Source organism: Erpetoichthys calabaricus, chromosome 11, assembly GCF_900747795.2.
Source record: "Erpetoichthys calabaricus chromosome 11, fErpCal1.3, whole genome shotgun sequence".
Taxonomy (NCBI): Eukaryota; Metazoa; Chordata; class Cladistia; order Polypteriformes; family Polypteridae; genus Erpetoichthys; species Erpetoichthys calabaricus.
Window position 1 is genome coordinate 37,063,392 of NC_041404.2, and position 19,735 is coordinate 37,083,126.

Consider the following 19,735-nt stretch of genomic DNA (forward strand, 5'->3'; position numbering starts at 1 on the left):
GCAACATGAATTTTAAATGTTAGTTCCAAGCTCATTTTAATTTGATTGAGTACACTGTTGATTTGCATGAGAAAACTAAAATGATAAGTGCACCAAAATGAATTTAGTGCAATATATGCTAGATAATTTCTTACTTTATGCTTAAGGGCTCTGGTGATGGTAGTTACCCACTAAACCAGGGGTCGGCGCTGTGTTCTACGAGTTCTCTTAATGTGTTCTCGTAATGCTTTCTCTTTCACTCCCTATGCAGAATGGATGATTGATGGCCATTCCACTACTGACGTCACTTCTGTTATCCATCCTCCTGGACCCGCCCCTTTCTGCCTGGATCCCATACGACCGGAGGTTCGGCCATTTTCAGGCAGTTCAATTCTGAGCTCCCACCTGTAAAGACATTATCCACAACCTTTTGTGTGTTTTTCATTGTTGCCTTCCTTCAGTGGGTGGTGCCCCAACCCCTTGACGTTACTTAGTCTCCTCTTTGCAGTAGATATAATTTTGACATGTTTGAGTTGACTTAACGTGTGTGATGTGAAAGAGTGTGTGATTGGATGTCAGTGTCCAGGAGTACATGAGCGTGCACTCAGTTATGGCAGGGGCCTGGCCCAAGTTTGGCCCCAGGTCAAATCTGTGTGACGCCCCTGATGTACAGCATGTCCTCCAGTAATTTCCCACACAAGTGTAATCCATTACCAAGCAGTGATAATTCCCAAGGTGGCATATTGAACGGTGGATTCAGAAAGTATTTAAACCTCTTCACTATTTGCATATTTTTCTATGGTTCAGCCTGACGCTAACATCATCTAAATTCATTTTTCTTCACTTCAGGCAACACTCAATACCCCAGAATGACAAAGTGAAATCAGAATTTCAGGACTTCTGATTAAAAATAAAAAAACCTGACATCTCATATTAGTATTCAGACCTTTTACTATGACACTTGAAATTTGGCTCAGGTGGATCCCATTCTCTTTATCAATGTTGACGTTCCTTGTTTGGAGTCCACCTGTGGTCAATTGAATTGATTGCCCATGATAAGGAAAATCACACAACTGTCTACAGAAGGTCGCACAGTTACCAATGTGTGTCAGAGCTAAGGCCAAACCTTCTAGGCCTAAGGAATTGCCTGCAGAACTTAGAGATGAGATTGTGTCAAGGCACGGATCTGAGGAAGGCTACAAAAATCCCTGCAGCATTGAAGGTCCCAGAGAGCACAGTGGACTCCATAATTCTTAAATGGAAGAAGTTTGAAACAACCACAAGTTTTTCTAGAACAGGCCATTTGGCCAAACTGAACAATCGTGGGAGAAAAGCCATATTAGGGTAGGTATTAAAGAAGGACTTTATAAGATAGGGGCCAGACAGAAGCCTCTCCTCAGTAAAAAGCACCTGGAAAGCCTACTTGGAGTTTGCAAAACACTTATGAGAAGATTCTCTGGTCTGACAAAATTAAGCTTAGTGTTATGTCTGTTGGAAACCAAGCAGCACACCTCACATGTGCAGCCCCTGTCCAACTGTGAAGTATGGCAGTGGCCGCATCACGCTATGGGGTTGTTTTTCATTGGCAGGGATTGGAAGACTAGACAAAGTTGATGGAAAGCTGATCAGACCAAAGTTCGGAGATATCCTTAAAGAAAACCTACTCTAGAGTGCTCTGGGCCTCACACTGAGCCAAAGGTCCTCCATCCCGCAGTGCAAGGACCCTAAACACAAAGCAGAGATGACACAGGAGTGGCTTAGGGATAACTCTGGAAATGTCCTTGAGTTGAGCAGCCAGAGCTTGGACTTGAATCCAATCAAACATCTCTGGAGTAACCTCAAAATGATGGTCCACCAACAATCTCCACCCAATACTTGTGGTAATGTGATATTTCAGTTTTTGCTTTGCGGCCTCCCCCACCATAATCTATCGTCTACGGAGGAGATCATCTATGGTCTCCAGTTTTCAACAGATGTCAATGTTTTAGGGTCTCCTGATACCGAAAACATCAATATCTCAATGATGTGTGTGTGTGTTTGTGTGTGTAGCACAGTTTCTTGAAGATGGTCTACAGCTAAAATTGTTGGATGAAAAAATACCAAACTTGAAACTTAAGTATGTTATGAGATGGCAATGTACTGATTAGTTTTTGAGCCAAATCATGCAAGAGAAAGAGACACTGTAGAGGAACCCTCAAATACTGTAATTCTGCAATTAATTATGAATTCTTCTCAATTGCTGTCATAATGACCTATTTTATGATCAGAAAGATCAGCATCAGAGCAGTGAATAATTACTGAAATGTTATGGAACAGTTAGGGTAACCTGGCTCCTAGGGCTCAAAGCCTACTGACGCTCACATCCAAATTTTTTATGATTAATAATTAAACAAAAATTCTAAAATCTTGTTTTTGTCATTCTAGTGTATTCATTGTTTTTTTATACTGTAAGGTAAAATTTTAATTTAAATTATTTGAGCACAAGGCTGAAGTATAGCATGATATGAAAAAGTGAAGGCATTTGAATGCTTTGTGAACCCACTGTACAGTATGCAAGCAAAGTCCATCTTGTAGTCATTGATGGAAAGAGACAAATTGTTTTATCTGGAAATTCCTGTTTTTCATTTTGTGTAAACTGTTAAACTTTTATAACATTTCCCTTTGATTTAACATCAAGTGCATGGATTACTGAGGAAAAAGTTTTATATTGGTACTAGCAAAATACCCGCGCTTCGCAGCGGAGAAGTAGTGTGTTAAAGAGGTTATGTAAACATATATATACATATACATATATACATATATATACATATCTCCATATACACATATCTACATATACATATACTGTATATACATATATATATACATATATATATATATATATATATACACATATCAACATATATATACACATACATATTCACACATACATACACACACACATATACATATATACATATACACATACATATTCACACATACATACACACACACATATACATATATACATATACACATACATACATACACATACATACATACATACACACACACATATATATCTATAATAATAAAAGGCAAAGCCCTCACTGACTGACTGACTGACTCACTGACTCACTCATCACTAATTCTCCAACTTCCCATGTAGGTGGAAGGCTGAAATTTGGCAGGCTCATTCCTTACAGCTTACTTACAAAAGTTAGGCAGGTTTCATTTCGAAATTCAAAGCGTAATGGTCATAACTGGAACATATTTTTTGTCCATACACTGTAATGGAGGAGGCGGAGTCACGTATCGCGTCATCACGCCTCCTACGTAATCACGTGAACTAAATACAAGGAAGAGATTTACAGCACGAGTCACACGCGGGAACGAAGGTAAATGACGTTAATTTTTGACTGTCTTTTAATACTGTGTAAGCATACATATTAACACATGTGCAATTAAACGTGTGCATTTACGGGGTGATTTCTCAGGCTTAAAAGCTCACCTTTTATCAAACGCGGGAACAAAGGTAACTGACGTTGTTCACTGTCTTTTAATACTGTGTAACCATACATATTAACACATGTGCAATTAAACGTGTGCATTTACGGGGTGATTTCTCAGGCTTAAAAGCTCGCCTTTTACTAAAAAGGTAAATGCAAAACTATTTTCAATCGGTTTATTGAAACGCTCCCGTTAAGGATTGCAATAACATATTCGCGAGATAAAAGAACGAAGTAGGGGGAAATGGAGGAAGAGCCGCGAACAGCTAAGAGCAAAAAATTAATTAAACAATTGAGAACGGAGCGAGTTAAGCATACAAGCATGTTCATAAGGGAAACAAAGCACGGTGTAAAACGTAAGTTTCAATTAAGTTTATAGAAACGCTCCCGCTGCGGATTGCAATAACATATTCGCGAGATAAAACTTTAATGAGAAGACACGAGGTATAAACGAACCACACGCCGTGGCGCAACGTTAGGGGCAACAGTTTCAACCATTCTATGATCTGCTTCTCGCAACTGAAAGACGGCACATGGCGGATGTTTGCCGACTTGCTGACCGCAACGTTAGGGGCTTCAACTATGGCGCTGACGCCACATCTCAGTGCCAACACTTTGCAGACTGTACTTAAAAGACACGCCCTACTCACTGGACAGTTAAAAACACCAATCAAACTAACGATGACATCAAGTATTACCCAATCCAAAGTAGGAAAGGAGGCATCTTCATAAAATGCGTGTGGGATGATTTGCATGAGACGCTGCTTTAAAAAAAAAATGATAAAAAAAATACGGGATAAATCCCGTCCAGTATTGATTCAAAACGGGACGCGCAATTTCATTCTCAAACGCGGCACGATTCCGTATTTTAAAGGACGGGTGGCAACCCTACAGTGCCAGGTAACCACCCATACAATCAGATTGTGATTCAGACTAGGAATGCAATGAATGTAATTACCCCGATCTACATACAAGGCGAAAGTCTTGCAACATTCAAAGATGATGGTTTGGGATAAGTACACCATACAACATAAAAGAGCTTATGAAGCCTTGAACCGAAAAAAGCAAGATCTCAGAGATCGTAAAAAAAAAAATAGGAGGTAATGTCGTTTTACTCGCTGTAGATTTTAGTCAAACATTACCAGTTATTCCACGAGGGAGACCAGCAGATGAACTCAACGCGTGTTTAAAATCCATGCTTCTCCCACGCTCGGTTATATGTCGCGTGTTCTCGGGTAGGTGCACCAAAAAATTTATACATTTAAGCATGTAATGGGCAAACAAAAAATGAGGTATACCCGAAGGCACTGCAGTAGTACTTCATGTAACTTTACTTCTTAAATGTTAATGTTTTACTGTTTAATAATTTATACGCTTCTTATATGTTGTTCAAATTCTTTTATCAAAATACCACTGACAGCGCAATGCACGATAACATGGAGTGAATACACCATACGCATCCGCCCACGGCTGCCCTGCTGTGCGCAGATAGGAGTTGATTCTACAATAAAATAAAATAAAGATTAAAACAGTAAAACAATCATCACCCATAAAGCGTGTGTGTGTGTATATATGTGTATATATATATGTTGATATGTGGATGTGTATATGTATATGTATATATATATATATATATATATATATATATATATATATATATATATATATATATATGTAGATATGTATATATATGTGTATATGTATATGTATATATATGTTTATATGTGTGTGTGTGTATTTTATATATATAAAACACAGCAACACTCATAACAATGACAACACAATTACATTGACAATCATGTTACGTTATTTTTAAAATGTTTCCTTTTTTTTTCATAACCTCTTTAACACACTACTTCTCCGCTGCGAAGCGCGGGTATTTTGCTAGTATATATATATATATACAGACACATATATATACATATACATATTTACATATCTACATATATATACATATCTACATATATATATACACATACATATATACATATCTACATATATATACACATATATATACATATCTACATATATATACACATATATATATATAGACATACATATATACATTCATACATTCATATATATATATATATATATATATATATATATATATATATCCAAATCCCTGCGCTTCACAGCCAAGGAAGCAGGCTTTTTATTTAATCCACGGGTTCTCCGCTGTTTTTTTTTTTTTTTTACGATTGTTATAGTTCTGTTTGTATACCACGTTGTCAGTTCAGCACTCCGGTTGTAATATGATCAAGCCGTGCAAGCTTACTGTTAAGAATGCAACGTATAGTTGTACATGAGAAAAGCAATCTTGCCTCAAATCAATGGCAACCTTTTGTAGGTCTATGAACTTAATTTAAACTTTAGGTTTACACGGTGCTTTGTTTCCGAAGTACCTGCACTCATGAATATGTCTGTATGCGTCAGTCGCTCAAATCCCCGCGCTTCGCACCAGCGAAGTACTGCTTTTAAATTTTTATTAAGAAGAAAAGAAAACCTTTTTAAATTGAGGGAAAATATACCAGTAACAATTTGTTAAGGATCTGTTTTTTTGTGAAGCTGCCTTTACACAGCCTGTCCGCTGTTTTATAAACGAACGCCATATAAGGCCGTCCTTTCTCCTTGCTTAGCGGTTCTGTATTCTTTTATTGTTCGTTTATTACGATTGTAATAGTTATTGTTTAGCTATTTGAGACTCACTTTTCTGTTCAGGTACCCATTTCCTTTATGTAGTCTGCGGATTCTCTGCTATTTTTTGTTCGTTTATTACGATTATAGTTATTTATTGATTCCTTTCTTTAGCTGACTGCCTGCTGACCCTGATCAAGTCACATGACCTCCCTGTGCTCCAATAGGAAGACCAAAAGAAATGTAAATGATTGTTTCAGAAATGTTGGAAGTTGCCGTGGATAAAGGTGTCAGCCAGGTAAGTAAATGTAATGAATGCTTTGTCAAGTGCATATGTGTGTGAAGGGGTCTGCTGAATAACACTGGTGACCCCATTAGGAGACACTGGCACTATTTACTTAAAGGAAATTTTCAGCCATCCTCACTAATCTTTTGCCTAACATAACACAGTAAAGTGTACTGTCTTATCAATGATAAAGCCAAATTGTCTACATTTTGCTGCAGGACTTTGGGATTTCATTATTATTTAAACAAACTGACATTTGTTTTAAGATATAAAGTGTCCAAATCCACAACAGCATTTTACCAATGTCCAAAAATACTGAATGATCTACTTTATAGGATATCAGTGAAGAAATTATCAAGAAGCACAGTACCAGATTGACAGAAACCATTTTTTCCCAGTCCTGTTCATCCAGTATGCCGGCATTATTGCAGATGATGTCCAGCCTTCCAAATGTCTCTATTGTCTTCTGAAATGCATCTGGAAATGTCAACAAGGAATAAGTATAAAGTAATTTTTACATTCAATCAGTCAATCCTCTAAATATGCTTATCCTCCAATTATATTTATATCAATCAAATAGCAAATTCTAAAAATGTAAATTGCCGCCACGTATTTATTTATTTATAAAGCACTTTAAAAACAACATCAAGGCTGACCAAAGTGCTGTACAATAAAACCCAACATATCCGATACACAATAACCAAAGGGTAAAAGAAACAGAAACACATAAGAGCTGAAAAAATTCATAATAAAAAGTACACAGATAATCAACTGGGGTAAAGACAAGGAAGTAAAAGTCTGGTTTTTAAATAAGATTTAAAGACAGCAAGTGAAGGAGCCTGCCTAACATGCAATGACAAATTGTTTCCGAGTTTTGGAGCTGTAAATCAAAAAGCCCGATCACCTCGGAGTTTGCATTGTGTCTGAGGAACATGTAAAGCATCTGTTCTGCTGACCTGAGAGAGCAAGACGGTGCATAAGGGAGCAGCAGTTCTGACAAATAAAATGGGGCACAACCATTAAAGGATTTAAAAACAAATACAAGGATCTTAAAATGGATTCAAAAACGAACTAGAAGTCAGTGAAGGGAAGCCAAAATTGGGGTAACATGCTCATGCTTGCTTGTACCAATTAAAAATCGAGCAGCGGCATTTTGCACCAAGTGTAGGCGAGCAATGGAGGCCTGGCTAATTCCATAAAGAAGTGCATTGCAGTAGTCTAGATGAGAGGTCATAAAAGCAGGTATCACTGTTTCAAGGTTGCGTTTAGACAAGACAGGTTTGATTTTTGACAGCCACCTCAACTGGAAAAAGCAAGATTTTACCACTGCGTTCACATGGCTATCAAGTTTTAAAGTACAATTCATTTTCACACCTAAATTTGTGATCATGGATTTCTCATATTGAGCCATAGTGGAAAGGTCGATGCAGGGGGTCCTGTTGGTGCCATTGGATCTAAATAGCATGACTTCTGTCTTTTTCTCATTAAAATTTTGAAAATTTAATGCCATCCAACTGCTGATGTCAATAAGGCAATCGAGCAGGGGCTGGACAGAGCATAGACTAGGACGCTTCAGAGGGAAATAAACCTGACAGTCATCAGCATAAAGATGAAATGAAATACCGTGTTTCGAGAAAACAGCACCGAGTGGCAGCAGGAGAACAAAAGAGGTCCCAGGATGGAGCCCTGTGGTACCCCCCAGGGGAGGGCAACAGAGGTGGAAGTGATGTTAATGCTGACACAAAAATTTCTATCTGAGAGATAAGACCTAAACCATTGGAGAGCTGAACCTGTGATGTCCACCCACTGCTCCAGCCTGGAGATGAGGATCTCATGGTCTATAGTGTCAAAGGCAGAAGAATGAGTAGTACACAGTCACCAGAGTCCACTGTTAAAAGAATATCATTAAAAACCCTTAACAGAGTGGACTCAGTGCCGTGGTGAGTTTGAAACTCAGACTTGAACACTTCCAGAATTGCATGTTCATCCAGGAAGGACTTCAGTTGGATGTAGATGACTTTTTCCAAGAGTTTGGACAAAAAAGGTAGCTTGAAAATAGGCCTAAAGTTTGACACAACAGAGTGGTCTAGACCCGTTTTTTTCAGCAGAGGTTGCACAACAGCATGTTTAAGATTTTTAGGCACCACACTAGAAGTTAAACTACCATTAATAATAGTAACAATAGAAGGACCCAAGGTAGAAAAGACCTCCTTAAGAAGTCGAGGAGGGACAACATCAAGGGGGGAGCCAGATGGCTTCATACTGGAAACCAGTTGCTTTAACTCTTTTAGGGCTGATGTCGACTTTTGTCAAAATTCAGGAGTAGAGGACGGTAATCAGCTGTAAAACTCACTCTTACATTTTAATTTGACTCTCTTTGCTAGAAGAAAAGTTACATAAGTTTGTTGATTTAACCTCGATTTCCTACGCGTGCATGAGTAGCGAAGAGCAAACAACTTCTAAAATAGCATTGACATCTGATAAGAGACCACAGCGAATGTGCAAACCAAAATACTCCATGGACCTTTTACGTAATTTCGTTGAGTAGGACTCTGACTTGTTCGATTCTGAGTTTGATGCAAGTGATCTGGAGATGGATATCAAAAACAAAAGTGAGGTATCGGCATCATCTGATCGGTCCATAGCTGACCGTGGCGCTGAACACTTTTGTGTAGCTGATGCGCCTACAGAAGCATTTGCCTGGTAGGACCACCACTTATGATGTCAAGAGGTACAAACCAGATTGCGTTACACTGCAACCCCCACCGCCACCCACCTGCTGTGCGAAGGCAGCCAGCCCACCGTGCATTCCTGCAGACCATCGAGGTGCCCCCACACAGCCACTGTTCCCAGAGATGCTGAACATATGCCAACAGCAGCCACAGCACATAGCAACAGACATTTTACGTTGACTCATGCGTGAAACCATCGCTTTGTGTGCTTTTCAGAAAACTGAGTTTTTTTGGAAAAAATATTCAGTCCCCAAAGAGTTTAAAAGGGGTGAGTAACAGGCTCGAAGTGGTCAAACACAGCCAAATAGGGTATTGAAATGGATGGATCATGAGAAGGCGGTGGAATGAAGGCCCTAGTGCTTTCAACCTTCTTCATGCTTTCAACCTTCTGTATGCATATTGTGCTCCTGGTGAAGTTCTGCTGGGCGGTTAGCCATTGTGCAGTATGCGTCAGACCGTCCGTCTAGCAGACAAGGTGTGGACTGGAAACCACAGGGTCACAAGGTTACTCTCTGACTCGCTGAGTGACTCATTTGTTCTGAACAGGCCTCACTTGTAGAATTACGCAAATTAGAGAACTTTACATATAAATTGTTTCACAATTGTGTTTACTACAAAAACTGTGGTAAGTGAAAATGTAAACTAAGTTTAAAAGGAACATTTATTTTAAATACTGTATATTGAAACAAAACAAATAGGTCCCTTCAATTTCAACTCATTTTACAGATTACAGCATTTCATTTTCTCAATTAAGAAATGTTTTTTGGTAGCTTGTTTCATCAGTATTGCATGCCACCAATGACCCTTTCATCACATTGCTATCTTTCATCATTAGTTCTTTAAAATGGGCCTTGTATTTGTAAAATACAAAAGAAAATCTCCATTACCATTTAATTCAGTTTCAGATGAAACATCACATCGGATGAAGCACGTCCTGCCTTCACCATAGGCACTATCAAACACTGTTTTTAGTTCATTTCCTTCTGATGTATTTATATCCAAAAGACTCACCTGAAAAAGATAAGGAATATCCTGAGTTAGCACAGACATTCGTTTGCTAAAACGTGGATTAGTGGATATTTGAAAGAAATATGATGATTGAAACCTGGGGGAAATCATCCTGTGCACCAAATGTTCCCTCTAAATTCCTAGAAAACCTCTTAATAATGTTATTGTGCTCATTTTCTGTGATAACAACTATCACAATGTCAATCTTTGTTCTTTATTCTTGACTAGTGGAACACTGACCTCCAGTCCTTCAATGAAAAGGGGTGAAGTCTACCAAAAGAATGTTAAACGTGAATATGAATTTTGAATGAGTAGGCACTTTGTGTTTCCATCTTTGGAGTGTCGAGTTAGTGTCTGTGACACTAACTTTCGATTGAGAAGCTAGATGTCCTGCTAAGAGGCTCGAATGTGCAATGAGGGTGAAAGTTGTAACCACTGAAAGCTGAATGTTGTGTGTCTGTGTCTGTAGTTTTACTTCTTCCTCAATGTCCCTTGTACTTGTAAAAGGGTTGGGTGAAGGGACTGTTTGTGTTAATGAAATCAGGCACTTCTGCAAGGAACTGAGGAGAAAAGTGTTTGCTTAAGCTCATCATCTGAACAGTTTTGCACATGCTAATTTTTTGAAGCTGTCACGTGTCGGTGTGTGGAGTTTAATTTTTTTCATCCTCAACTGCTTTGATCGCATGTGTTTGTCTTGGATGTGAAACATGTGGAGCTGTTGATACTGTGAATGTGATATTGTGTATGTTCTTGCACTTCCTGTGTACGTTGTGGCTGCGCTTTCAGTATGGTATGTGTGGCAGCGTCCCGCTGTCATATCGTCACAAGGATCGTGCTGTGTCTCACGGTCAAATGGTGTGTATGACATTTTAGCGAGTGGAGTGTAAGTTTGCGTAGGCAGTTGTCAGTATTTCTTTCGTGTATCCATTGTCCCTTAGTCGTCACACATGTCACTGGTGTGTGGAATGTTCTTCACTGTTTGATCACCAATCACCGGTGTATTTCATCTTAAACTTAAGGTGCATCGCTGTGCATTTCCAGAAACGGCTGTTGGTGTGTGTTCCACAAAGTTGTTTGCATGTATTTGAATCTGTTCTGTGTGTGTGCTACACGTGTGGTGTCCTCATAGTTTTCATGCCCAATATGTCCGGCTTGCATGTGCTGCTCTGCATTTCCTGTCATGAGATTCACTCCAACACATCTTCGTGGACCATGAGAAGGACTCTTAAGCGAAATGTTGGGGCATCCATGAGCCACACATCAAATTCATGGGTGGCATTGCCTGAGTCATGCCATAATCTGTCAACTGAGGCCAAGGTCAACTTTCAAAGGCCAGGGGTGTGTTGAGTTTTAGACTGACATACAGAAACCCCTTACAATTTTATATATATAGACTAGCCATTCCCCACGGCTATGATTCTTAGCGCAATGAGAGAAGTCGCAAAATCAACCAGAATGTTCAAGCAAATTATAGAAAAAAAAGATCTAAATCTGTTAAATAGTTCTCTCGTTTGCTAACCAAGCGGAGTTAAGGTTACACCCCATGGCAGACGCTTGAATGAGGAGGGACCCACCCCCGTTCCCGCAGCCCGATGAGTCTCTCTCGGATTCGGGCTAATAAATTGGTACTGCAAGCGAACTATGATACTTAGCATGATGAGAAAGTTGCAAAATCAACGGAATGTTCAAGAAATTATACAAAAAACCCAATCTAAATCCGTTAAGTAGTTCTCTCGTGAAAAGTGGACAGACATACAAACAGGTCTAAAAAAGTGTAAGAAATTTTGTGCTTGGACCCCGAAATTTTTAAAAAAGTTCTTTAGAGAGCACCTATGGGCCAAGGGTAACCTACATTCCAAATTTCAAGTCCCAAGTCCTCATGGTTCGGGAGATTTCGTGATGAGTGAGTCAGTGATATTTGGCTTTTATATACTGTATATAGATTGTCACCACTGCAGGAGCGTTCTTTAAGAAGGAATTGACAAAATTATACTGAATTATGTCACAGTTGACTCCAAAGATACAAACAATGCAGAAAAAGGGCACCCAAAGGTCCAGTGTACTGTAAGGTGTTAACTGTCCCTGATTAAATGAAATAACAGTCATTTATAAAACAGATTAGGGGAAATGCCAGCAGCATAATATAAATGATAGCAAAGAAAAGCTTCACAAAGAGAGTTGCATTTGGTAGGAGGCACATGCTGTCTGGAAAATAGGTTTTAGATCTCATAGCGCTAACCGCACAACACACATACACACACACACACTTCATAACAGTGCTTGAGTTAACCTGCATTAACTTCCTGAAACAAACAACTGTGAAGGTACTAAATTCACATCAACAAATAAGAATCTGTGCTACAATAGGATCATGGGTGAGGTTCAAGCCTGTGGTTGAGGTCTTGGTTCTTCAGCTGGTGGCTTTTTGGAGAGAAAGTCCAGGGGCCAGTTACCGCGATGACTTCTAACAAGACAGCACGCAGACAGACAGAGAGCAAACAAATGAGCAACATCTGCAGGCCCTGTCATCTTAATCAAATATTATTAATTATAACCAAAATAATTATTATTGTAGTGCCATAAATTTAATGTAAATGCGGTTATCCAGTGAAATTTTATAAAAAAAGTGTTTCAACTCAGTTAACACCATTAATGCTGTTAGGCAAAAATTACAAAAATGAAACAAGATGACAAAAAGAAAGTGACTAGCAGATGAGACAAAGTCATGTAACAAAGCTAGAGTGAGAATCAAAAAAATCAATATGTCAAAACCAGAACATTAAGCAAAGTTAGAAGTCACAAGTATAAAAGAAGGGCTCAAAATCAGAACGATAATTTTAGTATGCAAAGGTTCAGATAATCCACAATCTCGGATGAAGAAATCACGTTAATTCCTGATGTTTTAATCAGTCAGAAGGTCCATGGTTCCTAGAAACTGGAAGTCAAAAGGAGTCTAGTTGCAGACCTCTGGAACTATGCAATTAAACAGCAAATCGAACTGCATGCTTATACTGTACCTCACAGTTTGCAAAATAGAAACCCAAAGAAGGGTCTGGTTACAGCCCGCAGCACTACGCAACAAGAGACAGTCTTACTACACGGCACACCAACTACAAAGCACAACTACTCAACAGTCGCGATTATTCATAAATCAGATAGCCTTCCAACAACCCTAACCTTAAACATTGTGCAAGTATGTTTGAAAACAAAATATGGCACACATGTGTCGTGTAAGATCACTGATATTGATAAAGTAGATCCAGCAACATTCTTTCAGCTTAAAGATGAATCACATACTCGAGAACATTAGCAGAAATTAAGGGGAAGTGCATTTAAAACTGAAACCAGGAAGCACTTCTTTACGCAAAGTGTTGTGGGACTCTGGAACAAACTACTCAGACATGGAGTTAAAACAGAAAGCTTGAAAACCTTTAAGAAGAATCTGTGTGAGACATTGGGACAATTAAACAAATGAGCCTGATAGATTCAGTGGTCTCCTCTTGTTTGTCAAATTTCTTATGTTCTGATGTTATGATGTATGATTCAAAAGATGCTAAACATCATCAGATATGTGCAATTTACTGTAATTGGCCCCTCAACAGAGTGGAGCTCTGGAGGTCTGCAACTAGACTCTATTGTTCCAATGACAAGTACACAAAATGGCAGCACCCAAAACCAAAACAAAATGGAATCAGAATGGTACAAAATGAAACAACAAACCTCTAAATATCTGAATTCTGGGAAAACCAGAAATACCTAAGCGTGTACAGCAAATCCATTAAAATATTACAAATAAACCCACAAAAAAATGATATCCAAATATGATCATAACAATTGCTAGCAATGTTTACTGAAGCAAGAGGAAATACATTCTACCATGAACTGTCAATTGCTGTCTTTCTAAAGACAATAAAGGTAGAATGTGCATGATATAGACCAATTTCACTTTTAAATAATGATGTTAAGGTCCTAGAGAAAGATTTAGTTAAATGAATAGAGAAAGTGTTCTCAATCTATAATATGACATGTCATTTTCTATACTCGCTTAATCTAGACCAGCGTTGCGCTGTGTGCTAGAGCTTTTCTCAGCTAGCACAGGGCACAAGGCAGGAACAAACCCTGGGCAGGGTGCCAGTTTATCACAGGGTGGCCATTAGTGCCAATTTAGTTTTGCCAATTCACCTAATCAGCATTACTTAGGATTGTGGGAGGAAACCATAGCACCCAGAGGAGACTGACACAGATACGGTGAGAACATGCAAACTTCACGCAGGGAGGACCCGCAACACAACCCCTGGAGTCCTTACTGTGAGGCAGCAGTGCTACCCCTGTGCCACCATGCCCCCCACCCCGAATATGGCAAGTTCAAATTGGATTCATTAAAGACAGTTCCTTACTTCTTTACTATTCTGTAGTAACCAAAATTATCGATGATTGAGTCAATTTGTTTGTATGTGCCATACGTATAAGCCAAATGACAATCATTTCTATGCATATAATTTTATGTAGTCTACTGAAAATGTAATTATACTATTAATTACTGATATTTTATAATGTGTCTAACTGATACAAAAATACTTAACAAAAAACTATATTTCTGTTTCTGATGGAGTAAATAAACAAATATTTAGAACAGTTAACTTGTCCTTGAAGTGCACCTTTTCCATCTCATTATTTTGTTTCAGTGTAGCACAGGGATGCTGATTTTCAGCCCATTACCTTAGCACCATTTTTCAGAAGTATTTCTGAAAAAGCTCTTCCTATTCCTTTAATAGCTCCAGTTATGAGAGCAATCTTTCCATCCAGAGACATTTCTGTTAAAATACAAAATAAAGCACAGTGTTACTGTAAATGTTCATTCCTCTTTCTAACATGTTAAACCAGAATTATTCCACATAAACAGTAAATCATATTGAAAACTGTCTGAACCCATCGGATGCTGTCATGTTGCTTATGAATTCACTCTCAATGGCGACTGTTTAGTTAATAATAGAGGTATATAAACTTTTATTTGTTGGTTTGTATTATTATCAACTGTTTTAGGAGACCTGCAAGTAAAAATTTCCTTGTACTGTGTACACAATATAATATGTATGCAGTCTGCTCATGTCTGTTGCACACTCCTCATCCACACGTGTGTTAGCTTTGCAAACGCTTTCAGCAGACATGGGTAAAAGTGTCCACAAGATAAATTTCCAGAAGCAAATGTTCAGCTGATCACATTATTCCTTCTCCTAGCTAAAATAAATATGTCTCAGTATTTCAGAAATCACTTAATTTCTGTTGATCAGCTGAAAGTACAGTGCTAAGCTCAGCAGGACAATCTCGGGAGCTGTGTTGAGAGTATCATGTGTGCTATGTAGTCAGATTACTTTTTAAAGTAACGAGTAGCCTAATGCAGTACTTATTTTAATGAAGTTAAAACACCTGCATTATTATTTATCCCAGCAGCACTGGGTTGTAAGGCAAGAGGCACACATACCAGTATGGCAATCCTTTGCAGGGCTCAGTCACACAGCCAAGCAGAAAAGAGAAGCCTATAAATAAAGTGTCACTTTTGGTTTCATCCAGCCGCTTGCTATAGACATGTTGAAACAGTGTGATGTGGTCGTGCAGCAGCTGGTGTTCATACTGACTCATACTGGTTCATTGGTGGCTCAGGTCGAGGATGTAAAAAAGGGACAGATGTTACTTACTTCACCTCCCATGGAGAAGTAAACATATTTATATAGCACAAGAAAATTATCACAGGCTTCATACTCATTTTTGGTGATGCCGCTTAACTCTTTTTTTGCACAGTTTAATGACATGGAAGCATTTTGCCAAAGGAGAACTCCAGAAGCGTACATGTAAGCTGAGGTTTATAAGAAAACCAGGTTTCCACTTTATCCTGGTGATGTGTCAGTATGCAAACACGTCATTGGGTGCCAGTTAAATATCAGAACCTTTATAAGTTTCTGTTACTGACATACACTCACCAACCACTTTATTAGGTACACCTTACTAGTACCAGGTTGGACCCCCGTTTCCCTTCAAACCTGTCGTAATTCCTCATGAAGTGCTGGAGACATTCCTCAGGGATTTTGGTCCATATTGACATGAGAGCATCACCCATTTGCTGCAGATCTGTCAACTGCACATCCATGCTGCGAATCTCCCGTTCCACCACATCCCAAAGGTGCTCTGTTGGATTGAAATCTGGTGACAGTGGAGGCCATTTGAGTACAGTGAGCTCATTGTCATGTTCAAGAAACCAGTTTGAAATGATTTGAGCTTTGTGACATGGTATTTTATCCTGTTGGAAGTAGACATCAGAAGATGGGTACACTGCGGTCATAAAGGGATGGATATGGTCAGCAACAATACTCAGGTAGGCTGTGGCATTTAAACAATGCTCTCAGTTTGGTGAGGGGCCCAAAGTAAATGGTCCATACAAGGTTGGATGGATCTGTGCTTTCATGTTGGATTTTTTGCTTTGTCAGTCAGTCAGTCATTCTCCAACCCACTATATCCTAACTACAGGGTCACGGGGATGTGCTGGAGTCAATCCCAGCCAACACGGCGTTAAACAAACCCTAGGCAGGGCACCAGCCCACCACAGGGCACACACACCAGGGACAATTTAGAATCGCCAATGCACCTAACCAGCATGTCTTTGGACTGTGGGAGGAAACCAGAGCACCCAGAGGAAGCCCACACAGACACAGGGAGAACATGCAAACTCCACGCAGGGAGGACCCGGGAAGCGAACTCAGGTCTCCTAACTGCGAGGCAGCAGCGCTACCACTGCGCCCTTTTTGTTTTGTTTGTTTGTTTTTTATTATTTATTTTTTAATTTAAATTTAATTTCTTTTTTGCTTCATTATTCATCTATCTGGGCAGCACGGTGGCGCAGTGGGTAGTGCTGCTGCCTCGCAGTTGGGAGATCTGGGGACCTGGGTTCGCTTCCCGGGTCCGCCCTGCGTGGAGTTTGCATGTTCTCCCCGTGTCTGCTTGGGTTTCCTCCAGGCGCTCCGGTTTCCTCCCACAGTCCGAAGACATGCAGGTTAGGTGGATTGGCGATTCTAAATTGGCCCTAGTGTGTGCTTGGTGTGTGGGTGTGTTTGTGTGTGTCCTGCGGTGGGTTGGCACCCTGCCCAGGATTGGTTCCCTGCCTTGTGCCCTGTGTTGGCTGGGATTGGCTCCAGCAGACCCCCGTGACCCTGTGTTCGGATTCAGCGGGTTGGAAAATGGATGGATGGATGGATATTCATCTATCTGTTCCTCCAAATGCCATTCTCTACATTTTTAGAATGGGTGCTTTTGGATGTCACCTACTTTACCTCCAAACGCACTGAGTCTGTGTCTTTGAAGTAATGTAACTCGTGCGGTGTAAAGCTTTTCAGGTCAGGTATTTTGGATAAGGATGATTTGAAAATGTTCTGATATTAGAAAAATTTTTCTCACTGATATTGCAGAAGATTTTATAAAGTTCTAAAGCCAGACACTTTAAGCTGTGTGCTTGGTGCTGGATGACTGCATTGGGTGCAGATTTTTGTCCCATGTATTTTCTGACTTAAAGCAGATAGTTGGTTCTCTCATTTCTATCTTTTCTAATACAATAGATTTTACTTTTTGGAGAGCATGACTCAGATTTTCTGTGGACTAAAGCTAAAAAGTCTTTTTTGATCTTTTACTTTTCTAGTATTTCCAGATGTTTTAATGAAACAGTTTATGATGAGAATACAATGGCAGATTCAAACAATTTAGCTGATGAGCTTTTGGTTGTCGTCTTATTTCTTAACTGGAGGCAGTTAGAAAACAAGAAGCAAAGAAAAATGGTGAATAAAACAGTTTAGGCTACTGAGGGGTGTTAAAACTAAGACAAAGAGGCTTGCTGCAGAAGCATCGGTGACTGGCATCTATTTAAGCTTTTGGTTGGAATGAAGCCCATAATTACTGTGACCTTAGAGGACCAACACCTATATAGGACCCTTTCTCACGCTATATGATTTAGAAAACTAAACATTCTAAATCCCACTTATTCCAGTTCAAGATGGCAATAGACAGCAACAAACGAAAGGCAGGAAACAGTCCTAGACAGGCCACCAGCCCATCGCAGAATCTATTCACAGACACACCAAGGCTCACACTCTCTTACAGTGAATTTGTCATGAGAATGTCTTTAGAGATGTGAAAGGAAAACCTATGTGGACATCAGGATGTGCAAACTCCACACAATTAACAAGCCTGGGCTTTGAAACAACGGCTATGGATCCATATGGTAAAAGCGGTAACCACTGTGTCACCCTCCCAGAAAAAATCTAGATATGTTCATTTTATACAGCATAGTCAACACTAACACAAGTTTCTCTGCAAAGCAAAAAAAAAAAAAAAGCACTATGGATATGATTAGCTGTATATGTAATATAATGTAATTTATATTCAAACTGTATTCGATTACAACTACAGTTACGCATCATAATGTCACGCGCGCTCCTTTTAAAATGCTGTTTGTTACTTACCGGGCTGCTGGTTCCTCTCAATACGATCTCTTCTTCTTTTTCCCTTTCTTACCCCGAGTGCTAACTGATTAACTGTGTGAAGGGTGAGGTGTTTTCAAGATTTCGTCAACATTCAGATCGGAAGGAAGGAGCAGCAGTTCGCTTTCATGTCATTTATAAGAACAGGAGTGGATTCTCAATGACCTCCATTACTGCACTCTTAAAAATAAAGGTGCCAACGATGCCATAGGGCAGCGTTTCTCAACCTTTAAGTATTTGCGACCCGAGTTTTCATAACAGTTTTAATCGTGCCCCCCTAACGTTTTTTTGAAAGGAGCCCACTAATACCAATTTGTTATTTTTTAATTAATGATATATAATAGATGCATATTTTATTATGTTGGCTGGGATTGGCTCCAGCAGACCCCCGTGACCCTGTGTTCGGATTCAGCGGGTTGGAAAATGGATGGATGGATATTTTATATACCTTCTTAACTTTTATCGACATTTATCTAACTCTATATTTATTTTTCTAGTATCAGAATGTAGTTTAAGTTAATTTATTTTGGTTTCAATAGATGTATTTTTTCATATTTTCGATTCTTGTTTTCTTTTTTTCACATCTTCGTGCCTCCCTTTGTGTTACTTCCCGTCCCACAGATTGAGAACCACTGCCATAAATGGTTCCCAAAAGACACTTCCACATGAAGGTTCCATTATAGGGAACCTTATCTATTTTGATTCATATCCCTAAATAACCATGATAACAGATGTGTGAAATGTGATTTTAAAGGGATTCTTGCTGCATTTAACAACATCAAGGTTGAGTATCCTGTTAGGTAGCCTAGACATTAAAGATTTCCGTTTTGTCCACATATTTGGACCCTTTTCAAAGCCCGAAGAACCAACTCCGTGTGCAAAAAATTCCTGTTCGTTTCGTTGTAAAGCCAGAGGTCTGCGATGACCTACACAACTCGGTAAAGTGCAATTACAGAACTGTTATTTACATTCATTTTCATATTCCTAGTTCGCTTGCTTTGTTCCGAATCAAGAAGTGGCTCCTTACTTTGTTTCAAATTCCACTTAGTTCGGTAGCGTTTCATATTGCAAACTTTCAAACTGAAC

General features: G+C 39.2%; 1 protein-coding gene across 1 annotated transcript in view; it reads right to left on the minus strand.

Moving 5' to 3' along the window:
* The window catches only part of LOC114659995 (15-hydroxyprostaglandin dehydrogenase [NAD(+)]-like), a 35,773-nt gene extending 17,056 nt beyond the window's left edge, over positions 1-18,717 (minus strand). Inside the window, exons 1-4 of the mRNA XM_028812532.2 lie at positions 18,632-18,717; positions 14,847-14,941; positions 10,007-10,130; positions 6,758-6,864 (exon numbers count right to left, since the gene is read on the minus strand). Of these exons, the coding sequence (XP_028668365.1) occupies positions 6,758-6,864; positions 10,007-10,130; positions 14,847-14,939 (324 nt within the window). The 5' untranslated portion in view covers positions 14,940-14,941; positions 18,632-18,717. The remainder of the gene's footprint in view (positions 1-6,757; positions 6,865-10,006; positions 10,131-14,846; positions 14,942-18,631) is intronic.
* Between the last annotated feature and the right edge of the window lie 1,018 nt (positions 18,718-19,735).